Source organism: Crocodylus siamensis, chromosome 3, assembly GCF_052110815.1.
Source record: "Crocodylus siamensis isolate JL-2025a chromosome 3, ASM5211081v1, whole genome shotgun sequence".
Lineage (NCBI taxonomy): Eukaryota > Metazoa > Chordata > Crocodylia > Crocodylidae > Crocodylus > Crocodylus siamensis.
This window is the reverse complement of record NC_143397.1, coordinates 241,370,144-241,392,461: the sequence shown is the minus strand read 5'-3', so window position 1 is coordinate 241,392,461 and position 22,318 is coordinate 241,370,144. Positions and strand designations below refer to the sequence as shown.

General features: G+C 45.7%; 1 protein-coding gene across 15 annotated transcripts in view; it reads left to right on the top strand.

The window, feature by feature from the left end:
* Positions 1-19,102, top strand: part of MTSS1 (MTSS I-BAR domain containing 1) — a 169,767-nt gene extending 150,665 nt beyond the window's left edge. For 2 of the 15 annotated variants that reach the window (XM_090040616.1, XM_090040615.1), the window contains 7 exons: positions 824-1,034; positions 8,856-8,975; positions 9,896-10,090; positions 12,214-12,378; positions 13,099-13,261; positions 14,962-15,066; positions 16,209-19,102. In XM_090040616.1, coding sequence (XP_089896742.1) covers positions 824-1,034; positions 8,856-8,975; positions 9,896-10,090; positions 12,214-12,378; positions 13,099-13,261; positions 14,962-15,066; positions 16,209-16,894 — 1,645 coding nt within the window. In that variant the 3' untranslated portion in view covers positions 16,895-19,102. The remainder of the gene's footprint in view (positions 1-823; positions 1,035-8,855; positions 8,976-9,895; positions 10,091-12,213; positions 12,379-13,098; positions 13,262-14,961; positions 15,067-16,208) is intronic. The other 13 variants (XM_090040621.1, XM_090040619.1, XM_090040623.1 and 10 more) reach the window with 7 other exon arrangements.
* The last annotated feature ends 3,216 nt before the right edge of the window (positions 19,103-22,318 follow it).

The following is a 22,318-nucleotide window of genomic DNA, read 5'->3' as shown; positions in this document are numbered from 1 at the left end:
GTAGCTGCAGCAGAGATTTACTGGGAAATTAAACCTGTCATGTTAGGTTCAGAGGCCAACAGAATATTTTTTTCTCGGTTATTAACTTGGATCTTTAATTCTCTTTCCTCTCCTACCCAACTAATATAAGATCGTTACACTTGGAGGTAGTTTTTTATGCCTGCAGCTTCCTTTTACATGCAGTGAAACCTACTGTAAAAGCTCTGAGAATGAATTTGAATTTGTCCCCATCTGCCAAAGCACCTTTCTAAAACTATGCTTCTTTGCCTTTCTACTTTGCATGTTCAGGCTCAAACTTTTGGGTGTGCAGGCGGCTGTGACTATAACATTTCAGACATGCTACTGGAGATGGCCCAAAACACACTTCAGTCATGGAACCGGTACTAGACTTGTTGCTGCCTGTTCTGTAGGGACAGCATTGGCTTGCCAGCACTTCATGTGGTGATGATGTTTATAAAAAGCCTGAAATTTGTGTTTCATTTCCTCCATAACTCTTCCTCCAAAAAACTTCCTAGGACCAAATTCTGCCTCCCTTATCCTGCACGCTTTCCTTACAACGCCTTAAAGTCAAGCTGGCAGAATTTAGCCCCAGCAAGTGAAACTGAGTACAAAAAGCCATTTTCCTTCTCTGGTTACAAGGGATACTGCAGTTGCTGATTTGTTTTCACCAGCACTTTTTTGTTGTTGTTTTTTTTTTCTGGTTTATGCTGCCTGTTGCTAGAGACTTGTTGGAGGGTTAATTGTACTGTACCGGTCTTTTCCCAACCCTCCCTTTGTCTCGTCTGCTCCCCTTCCCTTTCTCTTTCCCTTTCATCTCTCACAGCAGTCTGAACAGCGTTAACAGTAGTGATTCCCGGTCGAGTGGCTCACACTCTCACTCACCTAGTTCACACTATCGCTATCGCAGCTCCAATCTGCCACAGCAGGCACCCATGAGACTGTCCAGTGTGTCATCCCATGATTCTGGATTCATGTCCCAGGATGCTTTCCAGTCCAAATCGCCATCCCCCATGCCACCAGAAGCTCCTAACCAGGTACGTGCAATAGTAAAACACAATTATCTTGATGCGAACAGTATATGGTGATTGACTTGACTTCTATGGAGTAAGAGAAAGCAGTGCAAGGTTTCTGGTATCGGGGAATAGGATTTTAAACATTAACTGTGGGAATTCATTCTCACTGGAATCTCACCCAGGTATCCTGTCTCAGTTCACAAGGATTGCAAGCTGTTGACATCTAGTGGCTGTTCAGCTTCCAGTGGACAGACATCCATGTCACAGTAGGTTCTTGACAGTGGGTATGAGCTCCAGCAGTGTGGACAGAGGCCAACCCTGGAGCCTGCTGAACCCTGTTCTCCTTCTCTCACTTCCAAGGGGCCCCTTTAGAGTCGTAAGAAGTGGCATTGGCAAAGCTTGCTAGGCCCGTGTGAGTGTCCCCTCCCGCAGTTGATAGCTTTATTCCCTTTGATTGTCAGTCTACCAACTTGTAATAAATAACACAAACATGGGGGGAGGGAATAGGAGTTTAGGTTAATAGGCATTTCTTATAAACACTTGATGAAGTCCTGGCCCAATTGAAATCAATGAACTTTTGACTGTCAGCATTAGGATCAGATTTTATCTATGGCTTCATCCTTTGCTGCCCTTCTTGTATGTTTCTGTCTTTTTTTATATAAGTGAAGTGGTGTTCTGTTTGTGGTTCAAATCAAGCATCCTACAAAACTTTCTGGAGAACTTGGACAGTGGTTTGCACACATGTCCGCTGTATCTTTTTCAGCACCTGAACTCGGCTTCATTTCACAAATCACACTTTAAATAGGATAATGTTGTTATTCTGTGCTCTCGTGAAGACTTTGTTACCAAAAGAAACTTGTCTGACTTTGCCTGCATTCTCAACCCCACCTGTAAAGTTTACCATCAAGACCCATTGTGGGCCTTGTCATCTTGCGGAGATTTGTGTGTCACTTAACACCACTGAAATCATTTGAAAAAAAACCTCCCTTACTGGCATTTTAACAACCATGGCATTTTGGCAATCTTTCTTTTTCCATTTGGTAGCAGTTGTATCCACTGGAAACCACCAAGACAAGGCCATGCAGATGTCATCAGTGCATCAGCTGCTCCTCTCAGCATCTCCATCCCTGTATCAAGTGCTTTGCTCCTTCCTGAGCATTTGATAAATAGGACTTGAAATAAAACAAAAAGGCAGTTACTTAAAAGAAAGCTGTTGGGTTGACACCAGCCCAGACATAGTGGGGATTACGGAAACATGGTGGGACTCAACGCATGATTGGGCGGTGAATGTCAAGGGCTATAGGTTGTAGAGAAGCAACAGGATGGGAAAGAGAGGTGGGGGCATGGCACTCTATTAAGGAGGAATACACATCCTCGTCTATTAGCAAGGAGTCAGGGGAGGGGCACTCTGAAGTGCTTTGGGTTAGAGTACAAGGCAGTCGAGGGGAAAGAGACTTAACGGTGGGAGTCTACTACAGACCTCCCAACCAGGGAGAAGAGCTTGACCAGGAATTCTTGGGTCAGCTCACAGAGGTAGTGAAGGCTAAGGATGTGGTAGTCACGGGGGACCTGAACTTCCCAGACATCTGCTGGGAAGAAGAGTCAGCCAGGTCTGAATGCTCACGCAGGTTCTTGGCCAGAGCGCAGGACCTCCATCTAACCCAGGAGGTGCACAGCCCCACCAGGGGAGACGCCTTGTTGGACCTAGTGCTGGCCACGGGTGATGACCTGGTGAGGGGGCTGCGGGTGCTCGACCACCTGGGTGACAGTGATCATCGCCTGCTGGAATTCACCATCCAGCGCAAGGTGGCAAAGGCATGCAGTAAGGCAGCGGCCCTAGATTTTAGGAGGGCAAACTTCAACGAGCTAAGGAGGATTGTTGGAGAAGCGCTGAGGTCCCGGAGGGGAGGGGAACCAGGTGTCCAAGGACAGTGGTCGTTCCTTAAGGAGACGATCCTCCAAGCCCAAAGGGAAGTAATCCCGACAAAAATCAAAGGGAGCAGGAGAGCACACAAGCCTCCATGGCTCACGAAAAGCATCTAGGAATGTCTCCTTGCTAAAAAGGAGGCTTACACCCAATGGAAAGAAGGGGACATCACCAGGGAGGACTATTCTGTAGTTGCTCGGGGATGTACGGGGGTAGTTAGGAAGGCAGAGATGGAACTGGGACTGGCTTCTCAGATTAAGGACAATAAGACCTTTTTTAAATACATAGGGGGTAAAAAGAAGGTCCCGGGTAATGTGGGGTCCTTGCAGGAAGCGTTGGGAAATTTGGTCGTCACATGAGATGGCAAGGCTAACATGTTTAATGATTTCTTTGCCTCCGTCTTCCTAAGAAGGGACCAGAACAGCCACCTCCCTGCTGGGCCCCCCTCGGGCCCCGGGGGAGGCACACCTGAGCCACGGGTTAGCGAGGATTTAGTTAGGGAGCTTCTGGAGGGGTTGGATGTATTCAAGTCAGCCGGCCCGGATGATCTCCACCCTAGAGTTCTAAAGGAACTGGCCGAGGTCATTGCAAGTCCCCTGGCGCGGCTTTACGAGCACTCGTGGTGCTCTGGTGAGGTACCGGAGGACTGGAAGAGGGCCAACGTGGTCCCCATCTTCAAAAAAGGCAGGAAGGAGGACCCGGGAAACTATAGGCCGGTTTAGTCTCACCTCAATCCTAGACAAGCTGTTTGAGAAAATTATGCTGGCACACATCCAGGAGGGGCCAGCAGGGGACTGCATGCTTAGGGGCAACCAACATGGGTTCATCAGTGGCAGGTCCTGTCAGACCAACCTGGTGGCCTTTTACAATCAGATCACCAGATCATTAGATGCAGGGGTAGCAGTGGATATAGTCTTCCTGGGCTTCCGGAAGGCTTTTGACACTGTCTCTCACCCCGTTCTCATTAAGAAACTGGGGGGCTGTGGTGTAGACACCCACACAGTCACATGGGTCGCCAACTGGCTGGAGGGCCGCACCCAGAGGGTGGTAGTGGATGGGTCCTTCTCAACCTGGAAGGACGTGGGCAGTGGGGTCCCCCAGGGCTTGGTCCTCGGGCCCGCACTGTTCAACATCTTCACCAGTGATTTGGACGAGGGGGTAAATAGCACCCTGTTCAAATTTGCCGATGACACTAAGATGTGGGGGGATGTGGGCACACTGGAAGGATGCAACAGGCTACAATCAGACCTAGGCAGGTTACAAGGGTGGGCGGATGAGAATAGGATGGGTTTCAACACAGACAAGTGCAAGGTGATACACCTTGGGAGGAACAACCGGCACCATACCTACAGATTGGGGAACTCCCCTCTTGTCAGCACGGAGGCGGAAAAGGATCTGGGGGTCATCATTGACTCCAAGATGAACATGGGCCGGCAGTGTGGGGATGCAGTCAGGAAGGCCAGCCGCACTTTGTCGTGCATCCACAGATGCATCTCGAGCAGGTCAAGGGAGGTGATCCTCCCCCTCTATGTGGCACTGGTCAGGCCGCGGCTGGAGTACTGCGTCCAGTTCTGGGCGCCGCACTTCAAGAGGGATGTTGACAGCATGGAGAGGGTCCAGAGGAGGCCACTCGTATGATCGGGGGCAGCAGGGCAGGCCCTATGAGGAGAGGCTACGGGACCGAACCTGTTCAGCCTCCACAAGAGAAGGCTGAGGAGGGATCTAGTGGCCTGTTATAAACTAGTCGGGGGGGATCAGCAGGCATTGGGGGAGTCACTGTTCCCCCGAGCACTGCCAGGAGTGACCAGGAATAACGGTCACAAGCTGGCAGAGGGTAGGTTTAGGTTAGATATCAGGAGGCGCCACTTCACGGTCAGGGCGGCTAGGGTCTGGAACCAACTTCCAAGAGAAGTGGTGCTGGCTCCTACCCTGGGGGTGTTTTAAGAGGAGGTTGGATGAACATCTTGCTGGGGTTGTTTGACCCCAGTATTCTTTCCTACCATGACAGGGGGTCGGACTAGATGATCTGCTCAGGTCCCTTCCAACCCTAGAAACTATGAAACTATGAATTCAAGCCCAAAATGTGTACCCATTTGTGTACACTGCAGCTTCTTTTCTTACAGATAATATTCTGAAAAGAAAAGTGATTAAGAACAGCATGCAGGTTACTGAAATTTAACCATTTTGACTGGCTGTGGCTAATTCAAGTGAAATGCAAAAAAGGTAAGTGCAGCATGAATGACAAAAAGCAAACTGGATTAGTAAGGACAATTTAAACCATATGGGGTTTACCTACTGGGATCCCCTGAGCTGTTCAAACGTTCCAGAGGAGCTGTATAAAGTGTGCTGAGTTGCTATATGACAACTCTAGTCAAGTCTTCAGCCAAAGGATTTTTTTTTGATAAGGCCACTTTATATAGTCAACATCCGCAGTTGGAGTCACATTCGTCTGCACTTTTAACAGCTGCTTAGTCGGTGTAAACTGAAATAACATCAGTGGAACTGAGGGGTGACACCAAGTATCATTTTACTTCATTTTGTGATGCACAAAGTGACAAACCAACCCAAATGCCACTGCAGTTATTCTGGAGCTGTAGGAGAGCAGTAGCTGAGACCTACTGTGATTTCACTTTGACTTTTCTAAGTGTAGTGTGTTCATATAATGAACAGGTACAGATTCCACATCTCTTACTCCATGTATCTTTTTCTCAAGGTGAAAGTGGTGCATCATTGCCTGGCTGCTTCATTTTGGCTTGGCTTGTTTTGTATGTGCAGCACTAAGTAAAATGTGTGTGTTGCTGACAAAAAAAAAAATGCAAGGGTAAATTTATCAGTAGGCTGTTGAATATGCAGTGTATTTTATGTTGCGTGTGCCTAACTTCACAGACTTTCTGTTCTGTTCTGGCATTGTGCTCCCAAAGCTGGGGAGGGGGAAAATGCACAGATACTGTTTGCTGAATGTTTCTGAAACCTGAGTGTCATTGTTTCTAACATTAACATTCTGGGAAGCAAGGAGTTTTAAACAGATAAAAAGCACTACTGCCTGTACTGATTGACCTTTCGCTGCTGATGGGTTTTAACTCCATGGATTGATGTTTATTAACATATGTATTATTTAAGGTGACAAAAGCATTTGTTTTGTTTGGGTGATGGATGAAAAGATGCAGAAAGGGACCAGGTTCATCTACCATCTAAAGGGGTTCAAACTGTGGAATACATTCCAGTCAGGCTACAGGAAGTTGGTGTTATACATCTACCCAACTTTTAAGCAAGCATACAACAACACTTTTCCCATTAGCAGTTTAAGAATAAATTATTTTTTAAAAAATGGGCAATAATGGGGCTGTCAGATAAACAGGATTCAGATTTTAGCAGAGGTAAAGGGTTATTTAGTCTGTCATTGAGCCTCAAGGGCAAAATGAAGGCTGTTGTGGAAAAGAGTCAAGATAGCTGACACACCCTGGACACAAACTGGACAAAAGGGGTTAGATTTTGATGCTCTTACTCTTAATGGCCTTTTTTCCAGGTACATTTTTATGGACTTCAGGGACTAAGGGTGTCAGAGCATGGTCCATAGTATGTCCAGACATGTAAAGCTCTAAGAAGTACTTCATTCCTAATGAATCAAATGTTAACTGAGTATTGCTAAGCAGTCAAAATCAAGGTGTTGAAAAGGGTCATTAGTCTTGCACAGAATATAAACAAGCTTTTTTTTTTTTGCACTCGGCAATCACAAGGCCAGTCTTGTCCAGGTGGGATTGGATTTACAAGTGGTTTTTACAAGTGTGTAAAACAAACAAAAGTATGTTGGTAGAAACCAGTGGCAGAGAAGGCATAAAATTGCTTTTGGGACTGTTGCCCTTTCAGGGGGTGAAACACCCAGCAGCTGAGCACAGCAAGGCACAACAGACAAACCAGGGCTTAGGAACATCAGTGATCAGGTGCTCTGTTTATTGGACTTACGAATGCCTCTGAGTGAACATGAAATGCCTTGTGTTTTATAACATAAGAAACGCACTGGAGGAAAGGTCAGCAATAAATACACAGTCAGAGGCTGCTCTTGAAATTCATCCTGGCTTACATCTGGTCAGGACAGAGGGCAGTGAAAGTTATGGACACAATTGAAGAGGCTTTTTTGAAATGGCCCGATGAGAGTGAAAATTGGACGGTGTCTTTGTAAAAGAATAAGCAGACAAAACAAGTTGGAAGAACAATTGGAGCAAAACAAATGCTGTTCTCAAAGTGCAAGGTCTAATTTTACTAACAATAGAGTAGTATTCTTGAAGTTTTCCCATACAGAGTAGAGAGAAGCGGATCACCTGAAAATGGAAGCTAGATTAGGAATACAGGGCAAGCCAGCTTTGTAAACTGGCTTCTGCTTGTACAAATCAGGAAGACGATGGGACTCTGCTGACGAGGATGAGAGCAGTGCCCAGAACTGGACGGTACTCCAGCTGTGGTCTCACCAATGTTGAGTAAAACAGGAGAATCACTTTTTGGATTTACTGCACTCGGGTTACTGCACATTTATTTAGTACTTGCATAAACCAGTACTAAATAAAACGTGCAGTAACCACTGTGCAGTATTATTTCATGTAGACACAGCCTCAGTGTTTTCCAAACATAGAGGATGATGCAGTCCCTCACTCAAATGATCCAAACTAAAACACAGAAGTTTGCCTACATTTCCAAAAAGCATTTGGAGAAGTGCTAAGTCTCAGTGAGTAGGTAGGAGACAATCTCAGAAGAGCCTTAACTTCTCTGGGAAGAGCACTGATCAGGTCCTATCAGGAACTCGTCTTACATTGCTAGTCTTTCAGAGGAGGAAACTTTCACAAGTTCTCTGCATGCAGTTGCTTCAAATTTGATACAGGTCAAGTGCGGGATTTAGTAGAGTCCCCTGGGAAATCGGGCTTTTCAGTGGGATTTTGTCTTTCTAGGAAACACCGTTGCAGAAGGAAGAGGCATATCTAGTATGCTTTTGGGCAGAAGTGCTGTATATGAATTGAAAATAGAGTGAATAAAGAATGCTAGCAGATGGAGATAGCGTGAAGGTTTTTGCAGGTTAATAGGCTAATAGATGTGAAGTACAGTTTCATATAAAAGTGAGGCAGTGGCCCAGAGCGTGAAGAACTGTGTGTGTTGATCAGGGAAGGTTATTGAAGAACAGACTGTGAAACGAACAGGGTCACGCTGACGGACCAGATAGCAGGTTACCACCCTCGGAGGAATCCTACGTGTTACTCTGCAAAGCGCTGCTCAGATCTGTGCAGAACGTGCTGCAAGGCGGCCACGACCAGTGCAGGCAGGGAGAGGACATCAGAGGAAAGGTGAATGTTGAAACTTTGCAGCCAGTAAGAATCATGATGCGAACCCAGGAGCCAAAGGCTCAGCCGACCTTTGTATCCAAAGAAAAACTCCAGAACGTGTAAACACCAGTGGCATTTCCTGTTCACCTTCCTGCAGGCAGGCTGAATCCTGACATAATGAGCTCTGGGGTGACACGCATTTGCTCAAGTGCGTTGAAGGCCTAGTTGTGCGATGCGCTGAGTTTCTCAGCTTCATCGACTTGTTACAGGCAGGGTCTCGTCCCCCGACAGGACTGGGCCCTCCAATTGCAGGTACAGGCATGGCGAGGGATCAGGTGCGAGGAAACGGAGGCCTCCCACCCCGGTGCAGCAGGCCTCTGTCTTAAGGAAATGTTCTGGCTTTTTCTCTTGTTAAATTGCTGATCATTAGTGATGGTTTTGAGCAGTTATTAATGATTAATGCCTAACCCTCTGCTTCTCTCATCCTTCCCCTTCTCCTGTGTTTGTCTGTGTGCGCTTTGTCACCCCCAACCCCTTTTTTTTTTTTTTTTTTTGGTGGCTTGTTTTCTTTTCTCTGCGGTGTTGCGGTGCCGTTTTACGCTGCAGAATTCGTCCAGCTCTGCCTCTTCTGAAGCCTCTGAAACCTGCCAGTCAGTGAGCGAGTGCAGTTCCCCCACCTCAGTCAGCTCAGGCTCCACCATGGGGGCTTGGGCCTCCACAGAGAAGGTGAAACATTTCATCTCGCAGACATACCAGTCTTTAAGCTTGTTCTCCTGGCTCAGTGATGTGAACAACGTGCATGGGACATGCAGCTAAGATTTTCCTCCCTGTGAAGAACTGTTACATGGTCCCTTTTAAAGAATAAGTAAACCATGGTGAAACATGTCTTAAAGTGCCAGTTGGGATGACCTGCAAACTCTGGCAACGTAACAGTGGTGGCTTTCTGGAAAAAGTGCAGCCATAGCGTGGCAGGAGGCTGCCTAAAAGCTCTTGTCCACATTTTACTGTCCAGGTTTCTTTCCCTAAATTATGGAGCATGCATTACTCTCTAAGCAGCTCGGGTACATTTAAAAACAAAACAGTCTAGAAAAAGCTTGGGATACGTTCTGAATCTGGGGGAGGAAGTTGGTATTAGTATCCATTTACATCTAGTAATCCTTGCCATTTTTTTTCTTACTTTTTTTTTCTTCCCTCCCCTCATTATGCTGCTGGGATAGTCAGTCATTTTCTGGGGCTGCATGCTTTCTCTGCTCTGTTTTGTTGTATGCCATGAATGACATCAACATACGAAGGCTTTCAGCTTTGGAGATGTTTGATGTTCGGTGTCCAGAGTCAGCATAACCAACCTGTTGAGACTCCATGCAGCATGCCATCTCCACCAGAGATAGGGCAAAGTGGCCCAGCCCAGAAAAAATCATTTCTAGATTGTCTGTGGAAATTTGTTATTTCAATAACAATTTTCAAGCAATCTTTCAGGAGCAAACACCATACTGATTTCCTCCCCATTGTTTGTTTGCCGCAGTTCTCCGTTTTTGCTTTGAAATATGAGGAATGTCTCTCCCCTTAGAGCATGTGTGGCTGTGTATTTCCATATTCATCCTGTTTATATTAATTTCTTTCTTTTTGTTTGTGTTTTTCATTTCCAGTTGTATAATGGGTTTTATCACTGTAGTTTACCAAGTGACCCATCCGTAGCTTCATTTGGTGCAGGTTCTTTCCCTCATTACCTGCCTGCATCCCGCGCATGGAGTCGGGCTTCCTCAGCCCTCCATCCAGACTACGTTCATTATTACACCATTGGGCCTGGCATGTTACCATCATCTAAGATCCCTGGCTGGAAGGTTTGTGTTTCTTTCATTGTAGCAGCACTCTCCTCTCCATGCCTACACAACCCACTATAGTTGTAGCATTTCAAATCCCACATCATTACCAGTTCATTTGGCTGTTTTAATACCATACTAGAGTGGAGATGGGTGCTAAACATTTACTAGAGTCATGCAGTGATAAATATAATGATCTAAAGGAAGGTAACGAGCATTTCAGCAGCAACAGGAACAGTCTGATATTAGTACTTGCGTTTCTTTTAACAAGTGGATGACGGTCAGATTTTGGAAAGGGGAGGAGGTATCTTGGCTGAATGCACTCTGGCCTTCTGCTGCTGGGAGCCAGACGTCTAAGTGTTTCAGCACCCACCCTGAGGCCACAAGTGTAGGGTTGGCACAGCATTTTTTTAGTGAAAACGTTGTTTCTTACACTGTGTAACAAGGTGCACGTATTATTTTTAGCTATTGTAATGAATTAGTCAGGACTTGCAGAGGAAGCCAAAAAGGTCCTGGGTCCTCCTGAGCTTAATAGCCCATGGGGTGGCATGGTGAAGGCATGCCAGCTTCTGTAGCTAACCTCATGTCTGGTGGCCTCCGACTTACCCATTCCAGGTGTGTGATGAGGTACACATTTACTGCTGTGTAGACTGGGGGCAGCCTTTGGCACCCACCCAGAATGGGGTCAAATGCCTGCTTCTGGAGCTGTAGTGAGGTGCCTAAACCACTCTGCTACTGTGTTACTTTAACCAGTTCATTGGTGGATGTCATGGGGACTGCTCCATTGCCTCCATCACTCCAGTACTGCTCCCTGCTTGCAGGTGGGAGGAGGACCTTGTGTCTTTGGAGTAAATGGGTTGAAGCTTTTTCTCCTTGATAATGTTGAGGCTCCAAGTGGCCCTGACTTCCAGGAGCTGTGACTTGCTAGATGGCCATGGATTTGTTCCAACATTACATATGCTCCCAGGAAATTAATTAGTAAGAAGGCCCTTTTTAAATAACTCCTGGCTCTGGAGACTGCCCCCTGTTAGCTCTGAGATTTTACACGTAAGTGTCCGGTACTTCCCCAGTCCAGTATGTGGAGACTATAGGGCTGACTCTTGGCAAACCACATGCAAAGGAGGGTAATGATAACTGTGGGCCTTGAGCATCTTCAGCTGCATCTACTGGAGCAAGATACTGGTGTGAGAAGTACTGTATTGGCAAAGTGTTTGGGGCATAACTGGGCTTCATGCCAGTCTCTACACCAGGGGTTTCTGCCACCATAGCTCTCTCGGTCAGGAACCTCATCAGCCCTGACAGTCTGTGCCAACAGAAGTCTGCCATGTAGACCTGGCTTGTTGTAAAGCCATTGATTTGGAGATGGCACTGGAGTAGGTAATTAGCAGCTAACCTGCTGTCAGTGGTCTCCAAGTTGTCCCTGTCCCTGTTGGGGAAGGAGATGAGATGAGGCCCTACAGATAATTGAGCATTACTATTTTGGGACCTCTGGAGTAGATGGTCAGTGAATCTGCCATCTGTGCCAGAGATCTTGTTTGGTACACAGTCCCCAGCTTCACCTGGAGTTTCACCGCTTGGTAGATCCCTAAGTGAATGTGTCCCTGTCAGCTTGAGTAAATGCCCAAGGCTCGGTGCATTCCACATCTGTGTGGAAAGGAGAGGAAACAGTCTCCACACAGCTCATAACTACAGCCTGGATTGAAGCTGATGAGTAGGCTTCAAAATATGTACATTTCTACTTCTGGGGGCATTCAGAGCTGTGTGCACAGGATGTGGTGTGCTCCATCTCTTGGATATGCAGAAGGACTCTTGGATGGCTAACTAGCCTTCACAGATGCACCGCATTTGCCTATTTGTGGTGGTTTGTAAGTGTATGCCTTTCTAGTTCTGAAATGTTAGGCCTTAAACAACTGAAAGGCTCATATAGAGAGAACCAAGGTATTTTAGTATTTTAGGTACCTCTGTTTAAAGGGGCAGGAGGTTAGCAGAAGTAGTTGTTACACTAGGAAGTTTTTTCAGGTAACCTCAGATTAAGTAGTGCATCTATATACTATGATACACAATGTGCTGTATTGATATTGCCATGTAGTGGGAATGGCTGTAGTTCCATGAGAGCATGTCTCCTAATGCACACATTTCCTTAGGATTGGGCTAAGCCTGGCCCCTATGACCAGCCTATGGCAAACACCTTGCAACGCCGCAAAGAAAAACGTGAGCCGGACCCTAATGGAGGAGCCCAGAGTGGACCACTTCTGCCCGCTGAGGAGGCCCAGAGACCTCGGAGTATGACTGTGTCAGCTGCCGCAAGGGTGATGCTCTTTACTAACCAGCTCAGTGCAGAGAGGACATGTTGGTGATTTGCAGGAGTGTTGTTTCATGTGCTTTTGGCTGGGACATCTCACTGTACAGGCACAGAACGACAGAGCTCCGGCAGTCATTGGAAGCCTTGTGCATGATTCAGAAACTGTACGATTTGCTGTCACGCCTGTCTCTCAGTGGTTTAAAACAGTGGTGCTCAGCCTCTGACCTGTGGGCCGGATCCAGCCCTCTAAGTGATTGGATCTGGTCTGCAGCACAGGGATTTAGTGTCAAGGAGCTCAGCCCAGGGTGTCCCCTTCCCAGCCATGCACCTGATCCCCTCCACACCCTCTTTGCTCTTTCCCTCTTCCTCCCCTTAAGGCAGGCACTCCTTCCTCTCTCCCTCCCCTATGGCAGATGCGGAATAAGAGGTAAGCTCATGCTCACTTGCTCCCCACCCCAACATTGGCTGCCATTTCCTGTCCCCTTTGCTCCCCACTGTGCTACCAGAGGGGATTGCTGACCTGTGGCACAGCCAGACTGCAAGCACCAGGCCCACCACCCCGAAAGGTTGAGCACCACTGGTTTAAAATGCCCTGGTGAGTTGTGGTGGTGATGCCAGGTTCCAAAGGACATGGTGGGGGCAGGACCAAGCTAAGGGAGGACTCCTACATATTGACCTGACCAAACCATTCATAAATGCAATGACATGCTGTTCTCTGTGTCCATAGCAAGGAGAGGAGATGGAAGCATGTGAGGAGCTGGCTTTGGCTCTGACGAGGGGTCTGCAGCTGGACACCCAGAGAAGCAGCAGGGATTCCTTACAGTGTTCCAGTGGCTACAGCACTCAGACGACCACGCCGTGCTGTTCAGAGGACACTATCCCATCACAAGGTAAATCGCCCTGAATTTACTTACTGCCCAGGTGCTGCACTCCTAACAAGGGCTATCTCAGGCCCTGCCCTCTTGGTACTTAAGGAATTGGATTCAGGAAATGAAGCGCTGTTGCAGGGCCAGTAATGGGACAAGGGAAAAGCTCATTTTATTTTGCTGAAGGGCTTTCAGGTGCAAGTGTGAGCTGAGTGTTATCACTGTGTCTATCTCACAAGGTTCTCAGCCCTTTTTTCTCTTTAACAAAGGCAGGGTCAGAGAAGTAGGTCTGGAAGGGACCTCCATTGGTCATCTAGTCCAATCCCCTGAAGCAGAATTATCCCTATCCAAAACATCCTATACAAGTCTATCATCCAATTTCTTGGCAAAACAACAAGTCAACCATGGCGTAACACAAGGCATAACACCCTAACCCACCACAAGTAAAGCAGGGAGGCCACAGTGACCAACCTCTTGATGCTGTAAAAGGTTGTTAATATATGCTCAAGAGATCCCAGGAAGAGGGCCATGCCCCCTGCTACTGAGAGAGGCAAAGCCCCCCACAGCTTGTATCTTTCTGACCATGGGCTAAAATTCCTTTGTGACCCCAAACATGAAGATTGGTCTGACGCAGAGTGGAGGAGCAAGACCCTCTAGCCACCCTCTAGCCAGGAATGTCAGACTTTAAGTCCCAATAAGAGAGCATTGGCACACTCCAGTCAAAATCCCAAGCCTTGGCTACAGCCAGCACACAGTGCATCTGAGAAAGACTTAAAAAAACAAAACAAAACCCCCACAAAATGAAACCCTGCTACATGGGCTCCCCACTACCATGTGGCAAACAGCAAAGCTCAGAAGCATGGGAAAACCCATAGCAGAACATGGGCGTAGCTATGTCTAGATCCTCTCTGACCAGGGACTCTTGAACACCTTCAGTAATGGAGACGCCACAACTTCCTTGGGCAGTCTGTTCTCCTGGCTCGCTGCTCTGACTGGAAGTGCTTCCTGATATCTGGTCTAAACCTGCTTTGCTGAGACATCCAGCCATTGGTCTGTGTCCTACTCTGCAGCACGAAAGAAAACGTGTCCTCCCTCTTCTTTATAGCAGCTCTTAAAGGCTGCTGTCATGTCCCTTCTTAAATGCCTTTTCTGTAAGCTGAATGTGCCTAGCTCCTTCAGCCTTTCCTTGTAGGACTTGCCTTCCAAGCCCTTTATCATTTTTATTGTCCACCTCTGGAGCCCTCTCTAATGTCCTTTTTTGAAAGGTGGAGTCCAAAACTGCACTTTGCTGAAGAAATGATGGGACTGAGTCGGCCCTTGAGGGCTGATGTGCTGTGAAATGCCTCACGCAGCCTCTCTGCAGGGGAGTGAATTGCACCCTAAATGCATCACTGGTTTTGTAGAAAATCAGTTCAGGCATTTTGAATTGTATTTAAAAGACAAATCAAGTAGAACATGTCACTGGACTGAGGGTGGGGAGGGGGGGAAGTGTGTTGTATGAGCCACTAACCAGTAGCAAATCCATGGATTTTGCTCTGTAGCTCTTGGTGTTACATCCTCTGCGCAGCTCCTGACACCCTCATTTTGTGAGTTGCTTGGAGGGAGGGAGGGAGGGAGGGTGTGAACAGGTATAAACTAGTAATTGTAATTGAAACCTGGATGTGCTAAAAGCACAGTCAGGGGCTGTGACAATTGCAGTAAGGGTTTTCTGTGTTCACCTTCAGAACTGGCGGTGAGCAAGGAGGGGCTGAGCCGGATTCCATTCCTCTTGCATCAACAGAACTGTGGACTAAGCCTGGATCAGTTGCACCTGGGCAAGTCTGTTAAAGGTAATAGGAGTTGCACAGGTGTAACTGAAGGCCCGAGTTGGCCCAGCCTTCGTGTGAGAAGGAAGGAACCAGCTTAACTCTCACAATTCAGGCTGAGTTAGCAGCTAGGAGCTGTTTTTCCTCTTACTTGCTGCAGAAATCCTTGAGGCCTAGCAACCATGTGTACCCTGCAGTGCCACCTACAGCCTAGGACTGTGGATAGATCTTTGGCAATTTTAAGCATTTTTATTCAAAATGGTGGGACATGGTTGTGACGGGCATCGGTGTCACAGCCATAGCATTGTAGCCACGATGGTCCAAGAGACACGCAAGAAGTAGGATTAGTCTGGTAGTATCTCTTATTGGACTAACTATTTATCGTTGGGAGAGACGTTGGACAAGGTGACCCTGAGGAAGGGGATTCTGTGCCTGAAACCTTGTCTGAGCTCCCTCTCCCTCTCCCTCTCCCTCTCCCTCTCTCGTTAGCCCAATAAGGCATTAGCAAACACGTCCTGCCACAGCATAGAAGTCAGTAGCTCAAACTCCACAACCTCCGTGTCAACCCCTGAATCAGCATCCTGACTTTCTCTTCCCCTGCTGGGTGCTCACAGCTCTCATTAGCTTTAGTGGTAGAAGTGGGGGCTCAGCACTTCCAAGATCAACTACTTTTATTTGGGTGCCTGACTTCAGGTTTGGCAATCTTGGCTACAAGGCCATAGGGGTGTGACTTTGTCTGGGGACTAGCACAGGTTGGTAAAGGCTCTTCTTACCAAGGGCTGCTCCCACTAACAGTTTCTTAAAAGATAGGGGATGGACAAACAAAGTTATGTTAACTGATGAGGGTTGAGGGGGTGGATTAATGCTGTAGCTGCATTGTGTGTCCACTCCACCTGGAAGCAAATGGAAGTTTTAAACTGCAATTGTTAAGCACCCATTTCATTTGGGGATAAATGATTGCAGTTTATCTTTGCTTCCTGCAGGATAGGAGTAGACATATGGAACAGTTAATGCAGATCAGCTGAATCTTGCTTAGGAGCAGCAACTACCCTGAGTGGTGTAGCTCTGTCCTGGCTACTAGTAGTGCCCATTTGGCTTCACTCTTACTAGCCTGCCACAGCCATTTTGTTCCAGCTTGCTGCTAATGGTGCTGTTTTTGGTTTCAGTTTCAGACTACGATTATTTCTCAGTGAGTGGTGACCAGGAGGCAGAACAACAAGAATTCGACAAATCTTCAACCATTCCGAGAAACAGCGACATCAGCCAGTCCTACCGGCGAATGTTCCAGGCCAAGCGCCCCGCGTCTACTGCTGGCCTGCCAACGACTCTGGGACCTGTGATAGTTACACCTGGTGTAGCAACCATCAGACGGACCCCTTCCACCAAGCCTTCGGTCAGGCGCGGCACCATCGGGACAGGCCCTATTCCAATCAAGACCCCAGTCATTCCTGTCAAAACACCAACTGTACCAGATGTCCCGGGAGGACTGCCAGGCACCCTGGCTGGGGCAGAAGAATCTCCTGAGCAGAGTCCTGAGTCTCCCTCGGCAGATGGTGGCCAAGGAGCGATGCCTTCCTCGTGGAGTGGACAAGCATCTGTCAACCCTCCACCACCAAGCCAGAAACTGAGTACTACTGATGAACAGAGGCAAGCGGTTCCTGAAAGCGAGGGAGAAGAAAGTGAGAAGGAGAGTTCCAGCATGCTTGCGCCCCCATGCCAGCCACAGTCGGACCTGGGGGACATGAGCCCTGGAGACGCCCCACAAGGTGAAGACATGCTCAATGCCATTCGCCGTGGCGTCAAGCTGAAGAAGACCACCACCAACGACCGCTCGGCACCTCGTATTTCCTAGACGTGAGAACACTGCCAGAGTACTAGTCACTGAGAATAAACTGTGATGAAACCTTATCTGTCTCTATCCATTCCAATCTGTAGTCAAATGATTTTGTAGGAAACCCAGTAACAGACAGTTTTGAAAATACTCTAAAAGAGAAAATGAGATGAAAGTGCATAGTAACAGACGTGGTCCTCACTGGTGTTTTAATTTGTAAATACAAACGATTTTGTTTCTGCACATTTTTTGATCCAAGCTATGCTTTTATTTTCTGAAGGTGCCAAATCCCATTTAACTTTTTTATAACTTTGTAAAGTTTTCAGTGCATAAGAGAACAAAGTTAAGTCATTAACTTCAGCAAAGGGATTTAATGCATTTGGCTTTTTTGCAAGCTTTTGTAGAGCGCCTTGTAATAGTGAGGTTAAACACAAATGGGACTTATTTTAAAGTTTTTAAGTGAACCAGTAAGGAATAGATCCTCATCTAAGTATAATAAAACGTGTTCATACAAAAAGCAGGAATGGCAATTGACAATAAAAGCAATATAATGCAAGGAAGAAACCTGCAATTGGTAGAATATTTGGGAAGAATGAGGGAGGGGAATGCCATCAAAATAGCAGATGCTGTTGCACAAAGTAGCCTAGTAGGATTAATTACTAGTAGCTTCATGGTAAATGCATCAGAATAAGCCATATTGGATTGCAGTGTTTGTTTCTGTAGGGTGTTTAAAGATAACCCCCCTCCGCCCAACATTTCTTGTCCGCAGAGCAACAACTTGAAGTCACATGCATGCTGCTGTCACTGTGTAGGCTTAGTTCTTCCTCATTCACTTTCTGTTCTGTTCATACTTTCATTGAAGTTCAAAAAAGTTCAAGAGGCTTAAGGCAGTTACAAATGTGAAGACATTTTAAAATGTTGGCAGGGAGTTCTTAGATATATCAAAATGCCTTTTACTGACTGTGCCCAGCAGGCTGGGCACCTTGAAAAGCCCAAATATTTTAAGAAAACATTTAATGGTTTGACAGCGGTAACCAGCTTGACATCTAGTAAATTGCAGATGTTTCTTTCCGATACAGGGGCTTGTTTTTCTTACCTTCTTTTAAATAGCAGATGATTGGCTTTTACTAAATAGTGAAAGGGAGGGGGGTGGGGGGAGGGGTGACTGATTTTTATTTCATGTTACGGGGAGGCTGACCACTATATTCTCTTTTGTATCCTAGGTAATGTACTTTTGGAATGTTATTGATAGAATTATAGATGAGTTGTTTTTTTTCCTTAAAGTAAAAATAAGTTATTGCTGCGATGCCCATCTCCTAAAGCCAAGAGGAATGTGGAGAACTCAGGGTGACGCTAGTGTTCAGTCCAAAAGGGTACATAGTCTGCCTATCCACATCAGAACCGTGTGAGAGAGTGACACCAGACTTTTGCATTTGTGACTTACACAAATTTTTTGGTGCATGTTAAGGGGCTTGTTTGCACCTGACACCCTGCAGATTTCTCTTGGCTCTAGTCTTGCCTACATAACCTCTTATGCTTTAATACATAACTGCATTGGGTGTGAGCCTTGTAACTGTATAGTCACTGTGTTCTGTATAACATTTTTACACTGCTGTGGTTGCTTAACATTTTTGTTACTTACGGCTTTAAAGCAAAAAAGGCATGATTCTTAGAAGATGTTAAACCTTCCTTTCTTTGAAAAACAAGCTCCTTCTTACAGAATATAATAAACAGTAGTGCCTGTGGTGTAGCCCACCAATCTTGATTCAAGTAGCTGATGCATTGTGCAAATGAGGCTTTGAGATGGTTTTTGCTTAAACAAAAACTGATAGATGATAGGTAAAAGTGTTATTTAAACCTTTGAAATAAATGGATGTAACTGTACCGGAGTACAGCTTTTCACTTGTTTAGTTCTTAAACGTTAGTATAATCTCAGTAAAATTTAATATAAAATGTTGCCAAATTCAATGTAGAAAGAATGTGACAAGACCCTTTGAATAGTTCTATTGTTTGTGTTTTTGCATATTGTAAAAGCAGTGTCACAGCTAAAAATAAAACGTTTCTAATGGTAAATTATTGTGGTTTAGTTGCTAGTTTGTACTGAGAGTTGACCTCTCTGTGTGCAGTTTTTTGTTCTAAACTGGTATAAAGAATTGCTGTAACTGTGTCTCCCTTCTACATTGTAATGATTGCTTCAGCCTACATTATAAATAAAGAACTGCTGGAAAACTCCTGTGTTTCAGTTGTTGAAAACAAGCCACAACACCTCTTCAGGGATACCAATATCTCCATTTCATCACATTCAAGTGACAGCTGAACTTCAGGTATACTCCATGCCCGGAAGTAAGCAGACATTTAGAGAAGAGATCTTGAACATCATATAGCTTTGTTTGTGTGCTTCTGGAAGAGGTGGGCTGAGACAAGGTAGAATAACATCTGACTAAATGATGAATGCAATATATTTTCCTGCCCTTTCATCTGTTATATGTAAATACTAGCCTGGGCATGAAAAATGTGCTTTTCTCTGTCTGCTGCCAGTATGGAATGGAGTTGCCTTAACTTTAGGGGAGAGAAATGCTGTGGTTAACAGTGCATGTGCTTATACCAGTAATTTGTCCATCTTGCAATCAGGTGTTCACTTCAAGTTGCATCTGAGCTGACTTGGACTTCAAGATTAAGAGGGAAGGAATTGTTCCTGCTTAAAACTTAACCTAGGGTCATAGGAAAGCAGGGCTGGAAGAACTTTGAGGTCATCTAGTCCAGCCCCTTGCTCAAGGCAAGATCTGTCTCAAGTAAACCATCCCAGCATAGCCAATAATACTGGGATGCATGCAGTACCGTAATTTTTTCATCTGTTGAAATATACAATTCATGTCTTGAGGCTTCCATTTCTTTCTTCATGTCTTAAGTTTTCCACTTTTTCTTTCAGATTTTAAAACTCCAGGTAGTTGAGCTAAAAATAATTTCTTGAAGATCATACTTCCATCACTTTTGTCTGCTACCAAATATACATCATGATTGTACGCTCTGTGGCAGAGTTTCCCCAGACTTTCTTATTGTGTTCCCACTTCGAGATTTACCAGCTGTCTGGGTACCCCTACCAGCATGCATTTTATATTTTTACCCCTTAAATGCCAATTATTACAATGAAAATCAAATCCACCATTACACCGTTTCTCCCATGTACCCCACAAAGATACCTTGCATACCCCCAGGGGTACATGTACCTGTTTAGGAACCCCTGCTCTATGGAATCAGCTTCCAGGAATTGAGCCATGTTCCCAGCAGTGTTAATGCATGCCTGTCCACAAACACCATTTAAACAAATACACAAAAGAAACACTACATCTTCCTATGAAGTGCCACATAAGGCCTGATTTCCTCTGTATTTAAGTCCATGAAAAGACTCCCCACAAGAGAGGCTTGCATTTGAGGTCATCTCAGCCCAGATGATATTAAGCAAGCCTAAGAGCTCATATTTACATTTTCCCCAGATGTAGATGTTACCAGGCAAGAACAGCACAAGAAGGTGGATTGACCATCCTCTTAAAGGAAAAGAATCTGAGCATTCTTTGCAATGAGTTGCTAAGACCAAGACACTTGTGATGTGAGAAAACAGTAGTTAGCTACTCTCAACTAGGGCCAAAATGCTAAGCATGAATAATTCAGGAACACTAGTGACATGGGCCTTGCAAGAAGAGTCAGCCTCTCTACCCTGAAGGCAGTAACAAGCTGCAGAAATGAAAGGAGCAGAAGCAACGCATTTCCTCTGAGAGGCCCAATCAAGCAAGCATGTACTGGAGAGCCCTGCAATCCCCCAGGACTAGGCCCTTCCCAAAATACAGCTTCACTTCTCTGAAGCAACTGCTTGCAAGCAGTCTGTTCTGTGCCCTCAGCCTGAAATAACTCCACCTCCCAGAGAGCACCCTAAAGACCAGGTTACAGGTTCTAGCGGCCAAGAATCTGGCATTCCTTTCTGGAAAACAGTAGAGCTTCTTAGAGCATGTAGCCCACAATCGTAAAAGCTGCAAACAGCAATTCAGTTGTTCTGGCTTGTACAATCCACTAGACAAACGGGGCAATAATGCAGGTTATTCAGGTGCCACAGAGGTGGGGTAGTGTGCACTACCTACATCCTGGAATGCACAATGCTCCATTTAGCCAAGTCAGAGCATTACTAGCAAGTAATCTGCTGTGAGAACAAAGAGTAATGCAGTTACTTCACTAAGTAGGCATGGTTGGCTTCACTACAGGAAAAACCCAGGTAAGCCAGAACTAGCTTTTGGACAGCTTCTTGGGTCTCTTGCTTTGCCAACTAAAAATGTGTGTCAGAGATGTACAACAAAGGGGAGAAGTGGTAGGTTTATGCATATCTTCTGCTTTGTTGTATAAACATGGCCTTTAAAGCTTTGTCTGCTTGCGTTTCCCTTAAAATTCAGACTTGCATAGGAGAAGAGACTGGTAGGAGAACCATAGCAAATGACATCAAAGGACAGGAGTGAAAGTTGCCCCCATTAAGGACACTTTACCCCTTTGAATTACACTTAAACAAAACCCTTGTTCAAAAAGAGTATTTATGTTTTTAACACTGAACCAAAAAAAACCAATTGACTAACAGACTTCCTATAGTGAATCTAGGGAAAACCAGTTTGCATAAAGAAGTTTATTAGACAAAAAAAAAAAAAAAAAAATCACAAGGTACATGAAAAACAAACTCACTTTGTTAAGAAACTGCCCATTAATGCATGGGTAGACATAATTTCAGCTGGTAGGCCACTTAACAAGTTCTGGTAAGCTGCTGAGGGCTGCACAAAATCTTTCAGAAGATATTATTTTTAAAATATTATAAAAATTAAATCCAGCACTAAAAAAGACTCAAACCTCTACTACAACACATCTTAATCTTATTGCAAAAAATATTTTTGGCCCGATTTGTTTTTTGGGGGAGTGGATAGGGGTGATTGCATATTAACTTAAAAAAGTCTAACTCTTGTGTACAGGCAACCCCCGCTTAACTGTTTAAGCTGTTTTGCTTAGCATAGTTTCATTATAGAACTAATTTAAAATACCTACCTGGTTTCACTGGCATCAGTGTCAGCATGGAGGGAACAGGTGAGTGGCAGCTGGCAGGAGCCTAGGATCCACTTTGGCACATGGTGATAGAGCAGGTGGGAAGGAGCAGTGGCAGCACCAAGGGGCTGGAGGGTGGCAGGAGCATGTGTCCCAGGCTGGTGTGGCAGCAGGAACGCAAGGCCTGGGCCCATGCAGCAGCAGGAGTGCAGGGCCTAGGGTGGGGCTGCAGGAGCATGGGGTCTGGGCCAGTAAGTGGTATGAAACCAATTATCTTTATTTACATTAAATCCAATGGGGAAATGAGTTTTGCTTAACACTGTTTCACTTAGCACTCATTTTTTCCAGAACCAATTAAGAGCACTAAGTGGTGGT